This window comes from Hippopotamus amphibius, chromosome 12 (genome assembly GCF_030028045.1).
Source record: "Hippopotamus amphibius kiboko isolate mHipAmp2 chromosome 12, mHipAmp2.hap2, whole genome shotgun sequence".
In the NCBI taxonomy this organism is placed as follows: domain Eukaryota; kingdom Metazoa; phylum Chordata; class Mammalia; order Artiodactyla; family Hippopotamidae; genus Hippopotamus; species Hippopotamus amphibius.
The window spans coordinates 82102012-82126011 of NC_080197.1; the positions used below are offsets into that span (position 1 = coordinate 82102012).

At 33.8% G+C, this 24000-nt stretch overlaps 3 protein-coding genes across 3 annotated transcripts; all 3 read right to left on the bottom strand.

Annotated features, from left to right (window-relative positions):
• Nucleotides 1–6883: 6883 nt before the first annotated feature.
• On the bottom strand, nt 6884–7837 carry LOC130834055 (olfactory receptor 6C76). The gene has a single exon (XM_057704150.1). It carries the CDS (start codon nt 7835–7837, stop codon nt 6884–6886), a length of 954 nt encoding a protein of 317 aa, XP_057560133.1.
• A 6691-nt stretch (nt 7838–14528) lies between these two features.
• Nucleotides 14529–15467, bottom strand: LOC130833308 (olfactory receptor 6C65). The gene has a single exon (XM_057702799.1). It carries the CDS (start codon nt 15465–15467, stop codon nt 14529–14531), a length of 939 nt encoding a protein of 312 aa, XP_057558782.1.
• Nucleotides 15468–22728: 7261 nt separating this feature from the next.
• LOC130833246 (olfactory receptor 6C76-like) lies at nt 22729–23664 on the bottom strand. Its single transcript, XM_057702676.1, has one exon. It carries the CDS (start codon nt 23662–23664, stop codon nt 22729–22731), a length of 936 nt encoding a protein of 311 aa, XP_057558659.1.
• Between the last annotated feature and the right edge of the window lie 336 nt (nt 23665–24000).

The window sequence follows — 24000 nt, forward strand, 5'->3', positions numbered from 1 at the left end:
AGAAAGCTGGAGTAGCAATACTCATATCAGACAAATTCGACTTGAAAGTAAAGACTATTACAAGAGACAAGGAAGGACACTACATAATGATCAAGGGATCCATTCAAGAAGAACATATCACAATGGTAAATATCTATGCCCCCAACATAGGAGCACCTCAATACATAAGGCAAATGCTAACAGCTATAAAAGGGGACATCAACAGTAACACAATAATAGTGGGAGACTTGAACACCCCACTTACATCAATGGACAGATCATCCAAACAGAAAATAAATAAGGACACACAAGCTTTAAATGACACATTAGACCATCTCGACTTAATTGATATTTATAGGACATTCCATCCAAAAACGACAGACGACACTTTCTTCTCAAGTGCACATGGAACATTTTCCAGGATAGATCACATCTTGGGTCACAAATCAAACCTCAGCAAATTCAAGATAATTGAAATCATATCAAGCATCTTCTCAGACCACAATGCCATGAGACTAGATATCAATTACAGGAAAAAAACTGCAAAAAATACAAACACATGGAGGCTAAACAATTCACTCCTAAACAACCAAGGAATCACTACAGAAATCAAAGAGGAAATCAAAAAATATTTAGAAACAAATGACAACGAAAACACAACAACCCAAAACCTATGGGATGCAGCAAAAGCAGTTCTAAGAGGGAAGTTTATAGCAATACAGTCCTACCTTAAGAAACAAGAAAATGATCGAATATACAACCTAACCTTACACCTCAAACAACTAGAGAAAGAAGAACAAAGAAACCCCAAAGTGAGCAGAAGGAAAGAAATCATAAAGATCAGAGCAGAAATAAATGAAAAAGAAAGGAAAGAAACCATAAGAAAAATAAATAAAACTAAAAGCTGGTTCTTTGAGAAGATTAACAAAATTGATAAACCATTAGCCAGACTCATCAAGAAAAAAAGGGAGAAGATGCAAATCAACAGAATTAGAAATGAAAAAGGAGAAGTCACTACGGACACCTCAGAAATACAAAAGATCATGAGAGACTACTACAAGCAACTATATGCCAATCAATTGGATAACCTGGAAGAAATGGATAAATTCTTTGAAAAATACAATCTTCCAAGACTGAACCAGGAAGAAATAGAAACCATGAACAGACCAATCACAAGTACAGAAATTGAGGCAGTGATTAAAAATCTCCCAACACACAAAAGCCCAGGACCAGATAGGTTCACAGGTGAATTCTATCAAACATTTCAAGAAGAGTTAACACCTATCCTTCTGAAACTCTTCCAAAATATTGCAGAAGGAGGAACACTCCCAAACTCATTCTACGAGGCTACCATCACCCTGATACCAAAACCAGGCAAAGATGTCACAAAAAAAGAAAACTACAGACCAATATCACAGATGAATATAGATGCAAAAATCCTCAACAAAATACTAGCTAATAGACTCCAACAGCACATTAAAAGAATTATACACCATGATCAAGTGGGGTTTATCCCTTGGATGCAAGGATTCTTCAATATATGCAAATCAATCTATGTGATACATCATATCAACAAATTGAAGGATAAAAACCATATGATCATTTCAATAGATGCAGAAAAAGCTTTTGACAAAGTTCAACATCCATTTATGATAAAAGCTCTCCAGAAAATGGGCATAGAAGGAAATTACCTCAACATAATAAAAGCCATATATGAGAAACCAAAAGCCAACATCGTTCTCAATGGGGAAAAACTGGAAGAATTCCCTCTAAGAACAGGAACAAGATAAGGGTGTCCACTCTTACCACTATTATTCAACATAGTTTTGGAAGTTTTAGCCACAGCAATCAGAGAAGAAAATGAAATCAAAGGAATCCAAATTGGAAAAGAAGAAGTAAAATTGTCACTCTTTGCAGATGACATGATATTATATATAGAAAACCCTAAAGACTCTACCAGAAAACTGCTAGCACTAATTGATGAGTTTAGTAAAGTAGCAGGATACAAAATTAATGCACAGAAATCTCTTGCATTCCTATACACTAACAATGGAAGAGCAGAAAGAGAAATTAAGGAACCTCTCCCATTCACCATTGCAACCAAAAGAATAAAATACTTAGGAATACACCTGCCTAAGGAGGCAAAAGATCTGTATGCAGAAAACTTTAAGACATTGATGAAAGAAATCAAAGACGACACAAACAGATGGAGAGACATACCATGTTCCTGGATTGGAAGAATCAACATCGTGAAAATGTCTGTACTACCCAAAGCAATTTACAGATTCAATGCAATCCCGATCAAATTCCCAATGGCATTCTTCACAGAACTAGAGCAAGAAATCTTACGATTTGTATGGAAACGCAAAAGACCCCGAATAGCCAAAGCAATCTTGAGAAGGAAAAATGGAGTTGGTGGAATCAGGCTTCCTGACTTCAAACTATACTACAAGGCCATAGTGATCAAGACAGTATGGTACTGGCACAAAAATAGAAAGGAAGATCAATGGAATAGAATAGAGAACTCAGAAGCAAGCCCAAACACATATGGGCTCCTTATCTTTGACAAAGGAGGCATGAGTATACAATGGAAAAAAGACAGCCTCTTCAATAAGTGGTGCTGGGAAAATTGGACAGCAACATGTAAAAGAATGAAATTAGAACACTTCCTAACACCATACACAAAAATAAACTCCAAATGGATTAAAGACCTACATGTAAGGCCAGACACTATAAAACTCCTAGAGGAAAACATAGGCAGAACACTCTATGACATCCATCAAAGCAAGATCCTTTTTGACCCACCTCCTAGAATCATGGAAATAAAATCAAGAATAAACAAATGGGACCTCATGAAACTTAAAAGCATTTGCACAGTGAAAGAAACCATAAACAAGACTAGAAGGCAACCCTCAGAATGGGAGAAAATAATTGCCTATGAAACAACGGACAAAGGATTAACCTCCAAAATATACAAGCAGCTCATGCAGCAAAAAAGCAAATAACCCAATCCACAAATGGGCAGAAGACCTAAATAGACATTTCTCCAAAGAAGACATACAGATGGCCAACACACACATGAAAAGATGCTCAACATCACTAATCATCAGAGAAATGCAAGTCAAAGCCACAATGAGGCATCACCTCACACCAGTCAGGATGGCCATCATCACAAAATCTGGAAACCACAAATGTTGGAGAGGGTGTGGAGAAAAGGGAACTCTCTTGCACTTTTGGTGGGACTGTAAGTTGGTACAGCCACTATGGAAAACAATTTGGAGGTTCCTTCAAAAACTACAAATAGAACTACCATATGATCCAGTAATCCCACTCCTGGGCATATACCCAAAGAAAACCATAATCCCAAAAGAAACTTGTACCATCATGTTTATTGCAGCACTATTTACAATAGCCAGGACATGGAAGCAACCGAAATGCCCATCAACAAATGAATGGATAAAGAAGATGTGGCATATATATACAATGGAATATTACTCAGCTATAAAAAGGGATGAGATGGAGCTATATGTAATGAGGTGGATAGAACTACAATCTGTCATACAGAGTGAAGTAAGTCAGAAAGAGAAGGACAAATATTGTATGCTAACTCACATATACGGAATCTAAAAATGGTACTGATGAACTCAGTGACAAGAACAAGGATGTAGATACAGAGAATGGAGTGGAGAACTCGAGGTATGGGAGGGGCGGGGGGTGAAGGGGAAACTGAGATGAAGCGAGAGAGTAGCACAGACATATATATACTACCAACTGTAAAAGAGTCAGTGGGAAGTTATTGTATAACAAAGGGAGTCCAACTTGAGGATGGAAGATGCCTTAGAGGACTGGGGTGGGGAGGGTGGGGGGGACTCGAGGGTGGGGAGTCAAGGAAGGGACGAAATACGGGGATATGTGTATAAAAACAGATGATTGAACCTGGTGTACCCCCCCCCCCAAAAAAAAAACTTTTCCTACTTAAAATTTTCACACACATTTCTATAGAACTGTTTCTTTTTATCTTATATGTCTATAAGAATGACCATTATAACATGAACTCAGTGCTACAAGAGAGTATGACTGTAATCCTTATCAGTGCTCTAAATAAAAAAATATTTGGGTGCTTGTTTCTGGGATTTGTATTCTATTATGGTAATATGTTACTGATTTCACATTTTTAATTAATGTTGTTTATCTTTCAATTTGATGCCTACCCAAGCTATGTACTCATGATGAAATCAGAATGTGAGATATGGAGGCCTTACACACTTGGTAGAAGTGGCTTATTCATAGATCTAGACGTCATTACTGTAAAGTGTAATATTATTGCAATATGAAAATCTTGGATAATATTTAAAAAGGGGGTGTACAACAGAATACAGAAATATTGCCAACAGTTACTTACAGAAGACCATATCTAAAGGGTAAACGAAGAAATAAAGCCCTAAATAAGGGAGAGGGAAGAAATAAATGTAGTTCTTTAATAAAATCAAGGCATTGAGAGGTTAAATAAACTTTTGCAAATCACTTAGAGACAGTTTATATCACAAATAAAACAAAATGCACAAATAGAATAGAAGTCAGGGTTAAGCAATATTGAATTAGTACAACCTAGTGAAGAAATATATAAAGTTTGCAGCAGGTAGACTTGTCAGAGGTGGTTTTAGGGGAAGGGCTGCCTCATCATATATCTGTTTGTCTAGTTAAAAAGAAACAGTAACAGCAAAAACAAGAAAAAGGCAATGATAATCTTTTTCTATACCAATCTGTTTTCAAAAGTACTCAAGTTTCCTATATATGTGGACGCTAAGCACATGGCTCCCTACACGTGAAAATTCCAGCTGCTGAAATCTTCTTTAAGGAGATTCGTTTACATTACGTCTTATTATTTGACTATCTTTTCACTCTGATTGGTAAGAATGCAAATCTGATAAAATATGACACTTGGACAAGGCAAAGGGCCAATTCTTTGCTGTCGTTGTAAGTCTATCAAGTTTACGTTACCCTTTAAAGAGTATGTCTAGGTGGCCATTACCTCAGGAAGTGCCCCTGTATCTGGAGATAGGCATGTTTTGCATAGAACCAAATTAGCCAAATGGAATTAGCTGAAATAAATTAAAGTGGTTTGTCTATACCCCAAAACTACTTCCTCCTCATTGTCAAGCAAGATTAGCTGCCATTCTGACCCCTCCTACTTCTCAGTTGAAGTATGACTCACACTATGTGTATAAAATTAATCATTATAACAACAATAATAAATGTAAATCTTACTGCACACTTACTACTAGTGTTTTAGATGTTTAACCTATGTGTAATCATAACAAATCTATGATTAAACTGAAGTAATGACCTTCTTTTACATGTGAAAAATTTGAATCCCAGAGAAGTTTAAAATTTCTTCAAAACTCAAGCTTGTAAATGACAGAACCAGAGTACAGCTTAATCCAGCAGGTATATATTTAAGTAACACCCTATGGCTGTGAAACATAATTGGTGGTCAAGGACCAAAGAGATTGATTGACACCTATCAGTTAACATCTTCCAACTGATATTTTTATTGAACTTGGTGGCAGGGAGTCTTTGCCTTTTATCATGAACAGAAAAGGGTGAATTTAAGTCTAAAAGGAACTGTACTATTTATCATGTGATGAAGGACAATGTGTCATGAAAGAAGGAAACAAAATAGAAAAAAATACTGTATATATATTTAACTGAGAGAGAGGGAAGAATTTGGAGAAATTATGAGCATTAGTCATGGAATAAATGAATCTAGCTTTCCAGCTCCTGAGTTAAGCAGAATTTTCCTGGATCCTACAAATGTTCCTAAGAATTTCAATCTATATGTCTGTTTTCCCCTTAACCTGATTTTACTTTTAGTGTTTATTTGGCAAGAAATGTAATCCCACATAATACATTGGTCAAATCTTGCCAAAGTTATACTGAGACACTGATATGAGGAAAAAACAGTACTATTAGTTAGTGTTTGTATGGTTAAAGAGATCTAATCACAACTTACGGTAAAGTTTCCCAGATAGGAAAATATTATTCCCAAACCAAATATTTTTAGCTCCCTGTATAACTATCTTCTCGACTTGTTTACATGGTACTACTATTTCTTTAAGTATTAACAGTATAAAGGCTCTAAATTCATGAAATTGAATACGTTGTTGTATTAATTTTTTTTCTTATTTAAACTCCCATACAATGAATTGATTAGAAACTAACAAACAAAAGGATGGAAAAAGTATCTTTACACTACTAATTTCTGTCATGATGACAAATATGTAGTATCAATATATTTTAAAAATTTTATGAAGAATACAAGGAAATTTTGAGTTAAATTTCGTACTCAAAAAATTAACTTTTTTTCCCATATTGCTTAACTCCTATCTTACTGTTTATTTTGTATCAGTTATTCCTATACCCATATGGCTGAGTTTCCCCTATTTCATTTCAAAAAATAGCATTAAGAACATTATATGTGTACATATACATACCTGTTTGCATACACAGACACAGATATACATATATACATGTTTGCATATAGATATGTATGTACTTTTGAATCTAGACATACATGAATTAATCAGTAAAGGAATTTTATTCTGCTCAAATATTTTAGGCAGTAGTTAATAGCATATATATTATTTGAAATACATATCTTAATATATGAAGGACCTTTAGTTCTAACTTTGAATTTATCACATGAAAGTGCATAAGGTCATTTCAAAATAATTTTGTGCTGAAGTTCATATAAGGAAGATTTACAATGTAAGAATATTAAATCAAAATAGCCTCTACAATTGTATTTCTGAGAAGAAATATAAGAAAGAAGACACAGAAGATATCTTAAAAAAGCTATTATATTGATACATTGGTTCTCTGGTTAAAATCATATTTGTTTTAGTTAAAACTGAATTGAGGTCAATGTTTTTGAGGACAGTATTTTTCTCACAACATCCTTCAATGCTTGTTTCACCTGCTGGTTCCTTAAGGTGTAAATAAATGGATTCAGCATAGGAGCCACAGAGGTATTGAGCATAGCTACTCCTTTTGTCAGAGTAACTCCTTCCTTTGCTGAGGTTTTCACATACATGAAGATGCAGCTTCCATATGAGAGAGAGACAACAATCATATGGGAGGAGCAGGTTGAAAAGGCCTTTTTTCTTTGTTGGGCTGAGCGGATTCTCAGAATTGTTCTGAGGATGTATGAGTAGGAGAGGATTACTAGCGTCAAGGTGGACATGAGAGTCAGCACAGCTAAAACAAAGCTCATGAGCTCTAGAGTGCTGGTGTCTGTGCAGGAGATTTGCAGTAAAGGAGCAGAATCACAGGTGAAGTGGTCAATGACATTGGAGTCACAGAAATCCAGCTGCAGCCCCATGGTCAGGGGTGGAAAGATCACCAAGAAGCCAGCCAGCCAAGAGCTGCCTACAAGCTGGTAGCAGATCTTGTGACTCATGATGGTTGTGTAATGCAGAGGTTTGCAGATAGCCACGTAACGATCATAGGACATTGATGCCAGGAGGAAAAACTCTGTTGAACCAAGGAGGATGAAGAAAAAAAGCTGAGCTGCACAAGCATTGTAGGAAATAGATTTGTCTCCAGTTAGAAGGCTCATCAAAAATCTAGGATTACAGACAGAAGTAAATGAGATTTCTAAGAAGGAGAAATTCCTGAGGAAAAAATACATGGGGGTCTTCAGGTGGGCATCCAACAGGGTAAGAATGATGATAGTCAGGTTTCCAGTAATACTCAGCACATAAGTGAGAAATAAAAAGAAGAAAATCACAGCCTGTATTTCTGGATCATCAGTCAGACCCAGGAGGATGAAATCTGTCACTGATGTTCTGTTTCTCATTTCTGGTGGTTGATTTTTGACAAACCTTACTGACAGAATCAAGATAGACGATAATAAATCAATATACAAGCATCAATATCAGCATCTTTTTTTTCAAGTAATGATTGTATTTTCACAATAAATACAATCTATGTATACATTTTATATTTACATTCCTTATTTTCCCCAATTCTATTAAACATCTTAGGCATGTGTCTTCTGTTTAATATCAGTCTTATTACTCTGCATAATGTCCTCTGATTCCTTGCTATGAGTTTACTCTGCCTTCATTTATTACTAATGTTACTTGGGAAATTTATTGATTGAACACAAAGTCTTCTCATGCTTCATTGTTGAACTACAATATAGAGGTAATTATGCTCTTATGTTATCTTTTCTCAGTATAAAATTCTTACCACTGTTGGAAATCAGTGATTAACCCAACCCTAATTAATATTTTCTAGTGACTATTCTAAATGCTCTTTTGGGGAAGTAGTAATACCACTTCTGTTAGTTTATTTACTACCCTTTGTAAAAAGAAATCAGAGACCAAGTCATTGTAATGTATTATAAACTTTTATTTATATTGAACAATGATTTATATAAATATTATTCATATTTTTAAATCCACTAGTCCATTTTATTTCCAGAAATTAATGGAGCCTCTTAACCCCTATCTTTATTTTTGTTTATATTTTTTAAAGATTTTTTTTGAAGTGAACCATTTTTGAAATCTTTATTGAATTTGTTACAATATTGCTTCTGTTTTTTATGCTTTGGTTTTTTGACTGCGAGGCATGTGGAATCTTAGCTCCCAGACCAGGGATTGAACCCACACCCCCTGCCTTGGAAGGCGAAGTCTTAACCACTGGACTGCCAGGGAAGTCCCTTAAACCCCTATCTTTTTTCTTGATTTCCTAAAAAAAAAAGTGTCTTTTCATGAAAATGCAATTGACAGTGATTTTTACTTGATTTTTTCAAAATTCTTAATAATTAAAAAAAATCTGTTTAATAGTTCAGCATGGAATAATATGTTTGCAAAATATGTTAATGGATTTTGGAAGTACACATACGTAGAATTAAGATATGAAATACGCTAACACTTTACATATGTCATTTAGAATTATCTCGGCCACCCAGGCCAGGAATATGCATCAGTTCTTTCTAAAGTGTAAATGTACCAACATTAAGAAAAGCATGCCGTGTTCTACATATTTCTGATATTCGATAGAAATCCCCATTTAAAATATTTTTACATTTCAGTTTATTGATTTAACTATTGAATACATATATTAGATAATTATTATAATAATTTTATATACGCTATGTATTAGAGAGAGAGAGGGAGAGAGAGAAACACAACAGAGGGTAGTAATCAATGCTTTATAATGAATAGAAGTTGAAACATTAAAATAAACTGAAAATACTTACGTATGGTCAAAAGCTTGATAATTAGTGTGAAATACTGAGTACAAATTAATGTGCCCGATTATCATAAATCAGAAGACAAGCAGTAGCCTAATGCTTCATGGAGAAATAACTGGTCTCCCCTCCCTTCCCACAAAGCTGTATATTCCTGCAAGTTTCATCTCTAAACACAAACACCTTCCATCCATGAAAACCTTCAAGTTTCATCTCAAAACACAAACACCTTCCATCCATGAAAACCTTCAAGTTTCATCTCAAAACATCTAATGGAACAGTTTTCTCATGTTTTTCTTCACCTGTGTCCCAAATCTGGAATCCTAAAATATCCCACCAGCTATCTTAACACCAACTTTTCATATGAAAGTTATAAAGGAAAAGCAATCTAGAACTATTTTTTGATAAGCTTTTCTGACATTTCACAGAGGGCCATTTCCATTTATTTTCCTTAGGAATAAAGTAAACTTAGCATATTTAATGTGTTTTGCTACAGAAATACTGTTTTGCTTCAGAAATATTCTTTGAGATAAATTCTTAATGACTTTTGGGAAAATAGTAATAGGGCACTGATGAATCATGCACAAGATCAACTTTAATTGATCTTGAGTATATTTTAAATGATATTATGAGACCTGTGTCCCAGGAGAAAATTGAAGACATTTTTCAGCAGGGTGATGGCCAGATATTTGGGGAGGTGGGAAGTGTAGCAAAAATAAACCAGCATTTTCTGATGTTCGTATTCTTATGATTGATATATTATTTTTAACACTGTGTGGTGTCTGTTTAAAGCAAAACAGGCAGAAGACTGTTAATGAAGAAACACCTGATTAGAAAAACACCTGGTTTCATTGTATAAAACAATTTTTAAATTATTAAGGTCTTTTGAGTTGTAACATTTCTGCTAGAATTTCCTTAGGAATTACTTTTCCTTTCATCAGTTGAGCTAGATAGCTAGTATACATATAAAATTAGACACAACCAAAATTTCACCTTTATGGTCTATATTATTTCTAATATACTAGTATAAAACACAAGATACATTTTAGTGTGTACCAAAATGATTCTTACTAATGAACAAATTAGGCACAGTTCATTCCACAGTAAATAAATACAATGCTGAAAAATATAACTTCTTTGAAAGAGTATCTTCTCTTGTTGAACATATTATACAAGGGATAACTGGGATATTTAAATTACTTTTGTATAACCAATAATGGTACTTCAAAAACAGAGGTTTTGTTAATAACTGAATTATGTGAGATTTCATCACCACTGTAAATACAAATATAATTTAAGGAAACACAACATGGATCTTTCCATTTTAAGAAAGTTGTCTTCATGTGATATATGTAATTTTAAGCACTTGATAATTAATTAGGAAATCTTCATTTTAGGCAATAATTAACCATTGGTTATTAGAGTATACATTTCCAGCATCAGTTTTAATAGCTAAATGTGGTTTATTTTATGGTTATGCCATAATGAATCAAATCCCTCTTTGTTGAGCATTTCAAATTCCCACATTATAAATAATATTAGGATGCAAAGACATACATGTACATCTTGGCATTGTGATCCTATTATCTTTTGAGAGAAAGTTTCCACAAAAGGAGGAAACTTTGAATACTCAAAATGTTTACACATATTTACATATTTCCCTAGAGAAATGGTTGTTTGTATCTCATACTTTCATAAGAATGGCTGTTTTTAACACAGTGTACAAAAGATGAATACGTTACCCCTTACCAGTGTGATGGAGAATAAAATGCCACTTCCCCACTTAGAATGGAGATTATATACATGTACAAAGACAGAAAATAACAAGCACTGAGGAGCATGTGCTAAAATGAGAGTCCTTGTGCATTGCTTGTGGGAATGCACAATGGTACAACTGTTATGGAAACCAGTATGTTGTTTCCTCACCTAATTAAACAGCATTTTCATATAACCCCAAAATTCCACTTCTGAGTATATACTTGAAATAATTGAAATCAGTTCAGTGGCAAAAATGCTAGAGCTTTAATTATTTGGATAGGTATTCTGACATAAAATTCTGCAGAAGGCAAGACAGAAAATCAGAGTTGGGTTGAATGTCAGTTATACAGGCTAATTTCCATTCATGTGCAAATATCTAATTAAATTCATATCATGCAAAAAATTAAGAAAAAGAAAAAGATTTAAAATCAGAATCTCAAAGAGTTATCTGCACTCCCATGTTCACTGCAGCCTTATTCACAATGGCTAGATATGGCAACAACCTTGAATGGATAAAGAGGTGTACGTGTACAATGTAGTAGTATTCAGCCTTAGAAATGAAGGAGGCTTTGACACATGCCGTAATATCAATGAACCAGGAAGACATTATGTAATTTTAACAACCAGGGAGGAGATCTGCTGTCTGGTATTGTGCCTACAGTTGACAATACTGTGTTTGTAACACCTAAAAATTTGTTAAGAGGGTAGATTTCATGTTGTGTTCTTACCACAATTTTTAAAAAGGGGGACACTTCCATGTTCTCCTCTGGGAAGCTCTACAAATGGCTGCACCGAAAGGAAGAGAGAGGAAACATTAAAGTATTTGGATCCCATGCTGTGTACCTCCAGCAGCTCCAGGCTTTATTTGGGCAACTTTGAGGTATACAAAGTAGTAGGCAGTGGATGTCGGATACCTGACGATTTTCAGCAAAGCTCATTTCTGGTTGGATTCCTGCCAGGCAGTGCCCTCTGAAGCCATATCAGGGAATTGAGAATAAGGCTGATATCCAAGAAAACCCTATGATTAGTTTAGGATAAGGATTGGCTGTAAGAAAACAGTTCATAGTAACTGGGAGAGGGATAGTGTTTTCTCAACTTGGGGGACATTACATAATAGGAATCTTCTTGCTGTATTTGATATTCTATGTGCTACTGTAAAATGCTCTTAGTTTTTGGCATGCATGATTTGTTTGGAAAGCATAAATTATTTTGGGAGCCAAGGCCAGGCAAGGAACAAGTTGGTAGGTGTCATGATGTATGGAAAATTAATTGAATTGGGATGTAGATCTAACTTTGCACCGATTCACTTAATCACTTGGGAGAATTCCCTTGCCCTTTCTGGGTTTCACTTCCTTCATCTCACAAGTGAGAAAGTTGGACTATCTCATCTCTCAAGTCAACTCTTATGATGTTGGCACTGTGTTGAGAAGGATTTTGAGGTCACAGCTTTATTCTTCAAGAAATAATTACACAACCCATTCGCAATTATTTGCCACAGCCATGGGAAAGGGAGGTGTGTGGCTTGTCTCCCTGTGAGAGAGTATATCCATAATCTCAAGATGGAAAATTATGTTATTCTAAACACTTTAACAGTTTCTTTGATGCTTGATACTAGAAAATTATTTTAACCCCTCATCATTTAAAATGATACCCCACACTAATCTTCTACAAAAATATAGGATTATGGACTCTGTTTTTAGGTGTCAAAACTATATGTAAAGCACTGAGGCTAGTCATTTAATGTACTAAGGTTTTAAGCTCCTTCCACTCTGTTCTAGTAAGTGAACTCTGCCACACATTAATAAACTACAGTGTGTGGAATCACACACAAATACTTTAAATAAATGGCTTATGTAAAGTTTATGCATCTAATGATATTAATAAGTCTTGGGAATGTTATGGCGCCAAAGGTCTTCAAACATTATATATTTTTTCAGTAATTTCTTCCACATTTAAAATATATATTCAGATTATCTGTTGTCTTGTGTGTATTTGATAATTAATACTACACCTTAAAAATTTCAAGAATGTTTTTTATATATTTTCACATAGTACCATAATTACATTAGTGTCATATAATTATACAATTTTACTGTTTTGTCAGCATTTGCAGTGTTACAACCTTATAATATTTTTGTTTGCCTCACATTTTAAGTGATATTAGAATTGCAAAAGTTTTGGTTTTTTTTTTAGTAATTAGCTTTTGTATCAATCTTGCTGTTTATTTTTATTAATTCAATATTATCTTTATTTTCTTTGATTTTCCACTTATTGAATTTTTTTATTTTTAGTTTTCAGGGTACCGAATTTTACATTTAATTCCAATATTTCATTCCTTCTAATTAAATAGTATGAGTTACTTAGAGTGATTGTTTGAAAACAGCAAAGGTGTGTGATTTGTCTTTGAATTTCCCTTATTTATTTGAGTACCAATAAAATTGTGTTTTCTGATCCTTATATATGCATATTAAGTAGGTGTGCAAATATTCTCCACTGATTTTCAGTAATTTCATGGATTGAGTTTTTATGCTTACCCACCTCTATTTAATGGTAAAATTTTCTGATAATATGTCTGAAAACATGTAGTGTAAAAACAATCATTCCTGATAATTAGCAATTAATAATTTTATTAATATTAATAACATTTTATGGTTAGTAGAAATTCCTGTTAATACCACTCACTGGAAGAAATCACCTACCAAAGAGCTGAAGTCTCTCATAATTCCAGTTTATTGTTTAACAGGAAGTGAGTAACCTGAAAGATATAGATAAATATTTCTGATGAAGCAGAGTTGGAGGAAAGTGATCTGGACAGCTTGAAATAACCCATTATCAGTAGAAGATAATTGTTTATCAGCTCTTTTTCCCTTTATGGATTCTGAATATCTGACTCAATAGAATAAGGAAATAAGAATGGGGAGGAGACAGAGCCCTTTGGTAAAAATAATCATGAAGCATGGTTTTCTAAGCCTCAAAGTTAGATTCCATTCCATTCATTAACTGTGGATTGCTGTGAATTTATTTTGAATCATTTATTTTCAGATAGGATTTGAATAGACTATCTAGAGCTTTCTATTTGTCTTTTGAAATTAAAGACCAATGTTTACTTACAGTCACACCTCAATCTCCCTATGTTTGACATGTGTGAAATAGATGAATACATGGACCTGGGGAAATGACAAGGGGAAAAAAAAAGGTAACAAATATAGAGAAATACTTTCAGAGGTAGAAACATGAAATAAAAAGAAAGCTATTAAACGACTGTGAAATCTTTGACTACCCTGTTTAATTTGAACTGTACCCTCCTTAAAGTATTTCAATTTTGTTGATAGCATTTTCACTTACTACAATACTAGGTAATTTAATTTTCTATTATGTTGGCTGTTTAATGTGTCCGTTCCCTCATTAGAAGTCAGCTCTACAATAGTAAGAGCTATTGTATGCTTTTTTACCTTCTGTATAGCTACCACCTGGAACAATGATTTGTATTTATATGTGGTTTATTTGTGGTTTCAGCTGGATTTCATAATGATTATTGCTTGTTTGATAATAACCTTTTTTTGGTGAAGTCCTTAAGGGCCTGTTTTACCTGCTGGTTCCTTAAGGTGTAAATAAAGGGATTCAGCATGGGAGCAACAGAGGTATTAAGTACTGCTACCCCTTTGCTCAAAGCCACACCTTCTTTGGCAGATGTTTTGACATACATGAAAATGCAACTCCCATAAGAAATGGAGACAACAATCATATGGGAGGAACAAGTAGAAAAGGCCTTTTTTCTTTGCTGGGCAGAGGGGATCTTCAGAATTGTTCTAAGGATGAGTGTATAAGAGAGAATCACCAAGGCCAAAGTTATCACAAGTGTGAATACTGCTAAGAAAAATGCCATAAGCTCTAGAAACTTTGTGTCCGTGCAAGCAATCAGTAGCATAGGAGAAGAGTCACAGGTGAAGTGATCAATGATGTTGGATTCACAGAAATCCAGCTGGAGGCCCATAATCACTGGGGGAAAGATAATGAGGAAACCAGCCAGCCAGGAGCTGATTACAAGCTGGTTGCAGACTTTATTACTCATGATAGTTGTGTAATGTAGAGGTTTGCAGATGGCCACGTAGCGATCATAGGACATCACAGCCAGAAGAAAAAACTCTGTCGACCCCAGAAGGATTAAAAAAAATACTTGTGTCATGCAGGCGTTATAGGAAATGGTTGTGTCTCCTGTAGCAAGGCTGTTCAGAAACCTAGGAATACAGACTGTAGTGAATGAAATTTCTAAGAAGGAGAAATTCCCGAGGAAGAAATACATAGGCGTCTTTAAACAGACATTAGATAGTGTTAACACGATGATGGTCATGTTTCCACTTACACTCAATAAGTAGGTGAACAACATAAAGAAGAATATTACAGCTTGTAACTCTGGGTCATCCGTAAGTCCCAGAAGAACAAAGTCTCTAACTGATGTTTTATTTGACATGACTAAACTCTGAATTCTGCAGGTCTGTAGGTCAAAATAAGAGTGGATATCAACTCCTGATATGATTTCAAATACATGTGTCGTGCTCTTACTCTGCACAAAGAACAATAAAGCATGCATTAACAAGAAGTGACAAAATAATTATCCATCAGAATTGCAAACTCATATTAGAATTTGTTTAGTAGGGAAAAAATGAATGTGTTTATTACTTTAAAAGACTTTAATCTCAGCTTTGATAATTCCCTGCTGTATATTTTTGATTACTTATTTAACACACAGAAAATTGTTTTTTACAGTCATAAAAATGAGTAATAATGATAAATACTTAGTGTACTTCATTGGGAAGTAAGTCATTGGGATGATTAAACAAGTTATTGGGTACATAGTATTTTTGAAAATGTAATGCCCGTAAACTTCTGCATGCTAATTTTGCTGTTGGAAAACTTATTTTTAAGTCAGAATGCAATCTTTTCTAAATAAGTTTTGGTCTATTCATAGTAAAAAGTTAAACAGAAAATATTGTATTTGTTGGCAATTCATTGAAATGAATTCCCTTTTGCCTTTATGCAAAATTGACTCTATTCACTCCTCTTTGACTAAAGGCGACAGAAGCACAGTGCTAGCCTTTATCAATAAACAAAGTCATAGTGTAAAATTTCCAGTTTGACTCCTTAAATATAGTCAATCATGTAAACAATGAAAGAGATTATATGTTTCCTGTAAGATTAAATAATTATTTCAAAGAGTTATTGCATGACAACCTTTATCAGCTCTGCTTTCAAGAATAATAATCTAGTAACTTTATTGTTTATCAAACTATAGTTTTGGAGGATGTCATAGGGAAAGAAAGTACATTAGAAAGAAGATAATAACAGCAATAATTAATCATATAGCAAACTGTTTTATTATTATTGTTATTATTACTATCAATATTATTCATATTATAGCAAAGATCTAAACAGCCTTTTACCCTGTGTCCAAAATGCTTTTGGTAGGTCCTATTAAGAGACTCATTTTGCAGATGAGGAAATTGAGGTACAGAGGGGTTATATGACCTTGGCAAGATCATATAAGAAGTATATATAGATAGGTTACCATCCATGTCTGTCTTCTACTGCACCATTCCTAGTGCTTAAGACTGATTCTTCTATTTTTAATTTATTTTATTGAAGTATAGTTTATTTACAATGTTATGTTAATTTCTACTATACAGCAAAGTGATTCAGTTATACATATATTAACACTGATTCTGATTCAATTTTTTTGATGATTAAATAATAAGTTAATGATTGAATAATATGTATGCAACCCTGATTAGAATTGGCCTCAAAATCTGGAGGTTTCTTTAGCTCTGCATTCACACAACAATTATTTTGAACCAGTAAATCCTGACAAATAAAGATACCAGTAACAGTGTGTGTGTCAACAAAATGGGAACTTTCAGTATTGAGAATTTTGGGATCCCTGTGAGGTAGGTGCTCAATATCCTGAAAAATATTTATCTGTGTAGTTCAGCATGGTGTGCTGCTACAGGTACTAGAAAGAGAGAAACCAGACTGATAACTGGATGAACTGTGAGAATAGTCTGATATAACAACAGAATCAATATGTGAGTTGCTAGGAATGTGCAGGTGAAAAAGGCAGAGGATAATGTATCCTGTGGCTGGTGTGACTGTACCTGGCCGTACAAGATTAGATCTGGTTGAAAAAATGCTACCTGACTCCCTGCTGAGGCAAGTGTGATACATTTATGAGCTCAGTTGTGACAAATTTAGGAAGCTACAAGCAGAGAAAATAGTGCAAGAATTGATAAAATGCCCTCATGCTGCATTTCAGAGAGTAATTGTTAGAGTTACATAATTTAGAAAGATAATTAATGATGTGGATAAAGACGAAACATACTCACTTTGATGATAGTCTTTGATGGATCTGAGTCATAGTTTAAACCTAAATATTTTTCTGATTATTTATAATAAGAGAAACAATGTTTTAGACAGAAAAGGCCTCTTCATTTTTACACATTTTATAAGACTAATTCACATTTGTGCATTCACGATTTAAAATTTAAAGATTTTGTTCAGATGTTCCTTGTTATAAACCATCCATTTCTCAGTCAAAACCCCATCTGTGAGGATGAGAAAATCCAATGAGCAAATTTCCCAAAATATTTCTTTTTGTAATTTAAATGTCATGTGTTTCATGACTTTTCTGCTACTGCTCAGTGATATAGGTTTTCCAAAAAGCTTTTCTCCAAAAGAAACAGACCCATTTAATATATTTTTGGGTATAATGTTATAGTAGAGTTTGTTTTTAAGGGAAACATAAAAGAAACCTCTCTGGAGACAGAAAAACCAGTGAATCTACAATGCAATTAATTTTGATAACACTTTTTAATAAGGTTCCCCTGGGAGCCATTAGGTATTGAAGGGATATATAATTCTATCTATAATATTAGAATTTGCATGAAACAAAGGGAAAGACTGATGAAAAAATTATTTGTTCCTTGGTTATTTTTCAAATTCTTTTTCTTTTTTTTTCTTTGAAGGGAAAAAATTCTCTTTTTATTTCATTCTCCCACAGGAGAAGAATATATATTTCCTATCAATTAAATTATGCTGGTATTTAATTTTATGTGTGTGCTCAATAGTATATAGCTCCAATATTTTGGGATTAAATTTGTGATAAAATTTTCTCTGAGATAGAATCCACTGGAACGATCATGGCTTAGGAGTTGATAAGCCTAATGCTCTTTCCTCTGTATTGAGGATTCAAATTATTTTTCTGATTGTTATTTTAAAAGAAAATAGACTCTGATTGGCTCTCTTGCAAATTTCAATGAGAAAACATGAATATGAGGTCAAAATTTAATTGGAACCTAGAAGAAATCTCTACCTAGGTGATTCTATAGTACAAACAATGATGAAAAAAATTTTTTTGAGTACAAATCAACTGGTTTGCAAGGCAGAAATAGAGACACAGATGTAGAGAACAAACATATGGACACCAAGTGGGGAAAGCAGGGAGGGTTGGGGGGGAATGAATTGGGAGATTGGGATTGCCATATATACATTACTAATAAGAAAAGAAATATCAAGTTGTACACTTTAAATATATGCAGTTTATTGTATGTCAATTGTATCTTAATAGAAGTTCTTAAAAAAATTTAATTGGAACCTAGAAGAAATTCCTACCTAGGTGATTCTATAGTACAAACAATGATGAAAAAATGTTTGAGTATGGTTGAGGTTCTCTTTGGGGAAGGTCATGCATTTTTAGTTGAGAGATTTAACAAAGTATTATACATTTCTTAAAGTAAATGCTTGCATACTTGGATTTAGAGAGAATAAAGTGTGTGACCCAAGATTGGGTATTTTACACTTTAATTTTAGTTAGTTAAATTTAATTAGCATAATAGATTCCAGGCTTCAATTAATGGTGTCATGGGGATGCCAGACCATGTGGTCTATGCTCTACCAAGAGAATCAAAACTAAAACAATAGCTGTTTTAGCCCTTTACATAATAGGGAGCATTTATAGGGCTGGAAGTAATGATTATGGTAAATAGAGCTCTATCATCAGGCGATGGTAAAGACAATGTAAAACCTAATAGTATGAGTCTCTCTGGAGGAGTTATCTCACTCATACCAACATCAGCCAGAAAATCACTGACCTTTGGACAGTGGCTATAATAAGTGATATTCGACTGAATTTTTTTTCTTTTTCTTTCTCTTTCTTTCTTTCTTTTTCTTTCTTTCTTTCTTTCTCTCTCTCTCTCTCTCTCTTCTTTCTTTCTTTCTTTCTTTCTTTCTTTCTTTCTTTCTTTCTTTCTTTCTTTCTTTCTTTCCTTCCTTCCTTCCTTCCTTCCTTCCTTCCTTCCTTCCTTCCTTCTGTCACATTAAAGAAAGGGTACAGAACTGAATCTCTGAAAAAAAAATCCACTTGGAAAGAATACTTTTGTCCATTACTTTAGAGTCACTGTTTCATGAATGATTCATAAAAGGAAAAGAAGTAAACAGGGAGAAGTCTCCTTGGCATTGGTCTTGGAAACAATTTTTTTTTTGGCATAAACAAGCAAAAATAAACAAGTGGAACTACATCAAACTAAAAAGCTTCTGCACAGCAAAAGAACCAATCAACAAAATGAATAGGCAGCCTACAGAATGGGAGAAAATGTTTGCAAACCATATATCTGACATAAGGGGTAAATATCCAAAATATATGAATAACTCATCAATTCAATAGCAAAAATAAAACAAACCCAATTAAAAAGTGGGCAGATGATCTGAATAGACATTTTCCTAAAGAAGACATACAGATGGCCAAGAGGTACATGAAAAGGTACTCAATATCACTTATCCACAGGGAATGCAAATCAAAACCACAATGAGATGTCAATTCATACTCAGAATGTGTGTTATCAACAGGACAAGAAATAACAAGTATTGGAGAGGATGTAGAAAAAGAAGAACTCTTGTGCACCGTTGATGAGAATGTAAACTGGTACAATCATTATGGAAAACGGTATGGAGGGTCCTCAAAAAACTAAAAATATAACTTTGTTATAATTTGTTAATGGACACCTTCTAGATCTTTCCATGGTAGAGATTTCCCTTGGAAATTATTTTGGGGGAGATATTTTGATTTTGTTGTTATGATTGTTATGTTGTGGCAGAGGAGTAGCACTCTATGATCTTATAATTAAATCTCAGTTTTTAGTGGGTCTGTGCTTCTGGGCCTTCATAAGTGTTTTTGGTAAAATCTTTTCCCTTGGAATATAGGCTGTTGTATGAAGAATATTTTTGGATTATTTCAGAATGATTACTCTTCCCATTTCTTCCATGAGTCAGGAGGAGATCTTTCTTAGCTCTTTGGCTTGAAAACCGGATGAGGTTAGTGGAAGTAAAACCTATAGAAGAGTGGGGACTCCCATTTTATGATAATCCTTAGATAATTTTCACTATCATGCTAGTAAGTGCTCAGTCTCCAGTAATTTGTCAAAATTTTGGTATAATGCCATGTTATTTTTTTTAAACTGCACTTTAATTTTCTTTAATTTCCTTTGGCCCATGGATTACATAGTAATATATTATTTAGTTTTCAAATATTAGTGGGTTTTCCAGATATATTTCCATATTGATTTCTAAAAGCCAATTACACGGTCTTCAGTAAACATACAGTAAACATATGACTAGAATCTTGTAAATTTCTTGAGACTTTTTTTGTCACCCAGATTAGGGTCTATTATGATGTTTTGTGTGATATTGGGAAGAATGAGTATTCTTTTGACATTGGTGGAATATTCTAGAAATGTCAATTTGGTCAATTTGGTTGATAAGGTTGTTCAAGTCTTCCATATATTTACTAGTTTTTCAAAAAAAATTTCTACCAATTATTGAGTGTACTGAAACTTCTGAATTTGAGAGCTCATGTCAGATTCAAACCCATTTGTCAAATTGTGTTGGATTGGCAACCAAAGGTTGGTTATGGACATGAGTTTGGTAAAAGTCAGTGAAATCGACTGTGAAAATGTATTGGGTGTATAGAACTTACAATGAAGTTTATTGCATGTTTTATTATTTATAAATTTGATTAGTAAAATTTATAATATGGCTATGTATTTTTTTCTGATAATTGGTTGTTCAACACCAGCACAATATTTCTCTGCCCACATGCATTGAAGGGTCTGGACTTTACTGAGCACCGCATTGCTTGAGTCATATCTGCATCAACTAATACAAAGCAAGTATTTATTTTTAAGTAGAATCTCCCAAGCAACAACTAAAAAATAAATAAATAAAAAGTCTTGCAAAGAGATAAGCAAAAATGTAATTCTGGAATAGCTGGAAAATTCACACCTATGATGCCTGAGAGTCCAGTATACATCACAATTCTAACTGAAGTTATTATTAAATTGAGCTAAACACCTTTTACAAGCAGATGTAGTAAATGTTTTTGCTGAGACAATAAAATGTAAATATATGGATGTTTTAGACATTCATACTCTCCGAATTTGTTAATTTTTACTTTTTTTATTGTGTGTAACCCTGTTTCTATAAACACTTCTTAGAAGAACTCATTTTTTTTTTTTTATGGTAAGAAAAGAAACCCAAGCATTGAGAGTTCAAATGAATATTAAGGAAAAGCGTTCTAATGGAAATTAAATTATTTCATTTGCTCATGCATCCCTTGTAGAAGAAGATAGAAAAGAAGCAAATGGATGAATAGTAAATGAAGTTAGAGCTATAATAAAAACTTCTTATAGAAAAGACTTATGCCAAGATTTGGATAGTGCAAACGTGCTTAAATCCATAACCTCCAATATCCACAGAAATTCTGATATATATATATATATATATATATATATATGCATATATATCAGAATATATATATATATTAAAGAATGAAATGATACAAACACTGGAAAATATTTCAGGGTATCATCAGTGTATTGGAAATTTTGAGAACTATCTGGGAGCTAAAAATTATATGGTTTTAATTGCCCCCAAAGTCAAAGAGAGGCAGTTGGATCTTAGGAAGCCAAAGGCATGCCAGGTTCTTTCCATGGGAGCATCAGATGAGTTCCAGGCTCACCACTGGCAAATTAAAAGAACATAGTGGGCTATGGAGCAGTCATCCTTATAGTTAGTCAAAGATGCTTCATGGTGAGGGTATTGGGATCTTGCAGAAATATCAACACCATAATTGTAGTAACTTTGGAATTTAGTCCAAAAAGCATTAAATATGTTATTATATTAAAGCATGGACTTCACAATGAGGATATAATGCCTATGCCCCAAATAGCATAGATCAGCCTTTATGATATAAAAACCATAGGAAATACAAGGATAAGTGGAAGCATACTAGATGTAGGAGGCTTTACCTCACAGAAGGGTTGTTTTAATACTCTGTGCTTATGTACTGGGAGAAATCGTTTTCTAGAATTGCTTGATGATAACTCATTTAGCTTTTGATTGATGTCCAAAGCGAAAGCTCTTCAATGACTGTTAAATATAAATTATGGAATTCATTAAATGTCTCTCCCATTTATGTGACATCAAATCACTCATGCACAGAAAATATTCAGGGCATGTAAATATAAAGTGGTAGTTGAATCAAGTGAGATCAAAACAGGATATATGGAGGATAAAACCTGAAAGAAAAGGAAGCTGAATACAGTAGCAGATAGAGAAATATAACAATATTAATAATTGTGTTAGACATAAGGTTCCATTTAAAATTCAGGCAATGAATTTCTAAATGATTAAAATTTATTTGTGAAGCATTTTTTGACCAAATTCTTAAAGGATTGCTTTACCTGCTGGTTCCTTAGAGAGTAAATAAAAGGGTTTAGCATTGGGGCAACAGAGGTATTAAGCACTGCTATACCCTTGGTCAAAGCCACTCCTTCTTTAGCTGAAGTTTTGACATACATGAAAATGCAACTTCCATAAGAAATGGAGACAACAGTCATGTGTGAGGAACAAGTGGAAAAGGCCTTTTTCCTTTGCTCAGCAGAAGGGAGCCTCAGAATTGTTTTAAGGATGAATACATAGGAAAGAATCACTAATGTTAAGGTTACCATGAGAGTGAACACTTCCAGAAAAAATCCCATGAGCTCTAGGAATGCTGTGTCTGTGCAGGAGATCAGTAGCATAGGAGAAGAGTCACAGGTAAAGTGGTCAATGATGTTGGAATCACAGAAATCCAGTTGAAGTCCCATGATCACAGGTGGAAAGATAATGAGAAATCCAGCCAGCCAAGAACTAATGACAAGCTGGTGGCAGATTCTGCCATTCATTATTGTTGTGTAATGCAATGGCTTACAGATTGCCACATAACGATCATAGGACATAGCGGTCAAAAGGAAAAATTCTGTTGAACCAAGAAGTATGAAGAAAAACACCTGGGCCATGCAAGAATTATAGGCAATGGTCATATTCCCTGTTACAATGCTGACCAGAAATCTCGGAATACAAACTGTTATGAATGAAATTTCTAGGAAAGAGAAATTCCTAAGGAAGAAATACATGGGAGTTTTGAGGTGTAAATCTATCAGAGTAAGGGTGATAATTGTCAAGTTTCCAGTTATACTCAGTATATATGTGAAAAATAGAAAAAGAAAAATCAAAACATTTAGCTCTGGATCATCTGTTAATCCCAGAAGGATGAACTCTTTCACAGATGTGTGATTTTTCATTCCTCATTGGTGACTTCTTCCAGGTCTATAAAGGCAAACAACCAACAAGATTTAGTGAGTACAGGATTACTTTACTTCTTTTTAATCACCTCTGCTGGTTTAAGAAATATATAATATAATGGACAATAAATTAGTCACCAGGTCTTACTGAAGTTTGAAAATATATCTAAGCCAGGACAAGAAAACTTACATCTTATAGATCACTAGCCTTTTAAAATTGAGTGAGTCACTTAATAGGACTAATAATCACATTTGTATAAGAAAAATATACTTATCAATCGTGTTTTACTTTCTGTTAAGAGTTTGAACATATGTGTAAAAAAATTAGGTAGAATA

Excerpts from the sequence above, each read along its gene's own strand:
- LOC130833308 (XM_057702799.1), bottom strand. The coding sequence starts at position 15,467 with ATGTCAAATAAAACATCAGTTAGAGACTTTGTTCTTCTGGGACTTACG.
- LOC130833246 (XM_057702676.1), bottom strand. The coding sequence starts at position 23,664 with ATGAAAAATCACACATCTGTGAAAGAGTTCATCCTTCTGGGATTAACA.
- LOC130834055 (XM_057704150.1), bottom strand. The coding sequence starts at position 7,837 with ATGAGAAACAGAACATCAGTGACAGATTTCATCCTCCTGGGTCTGACT.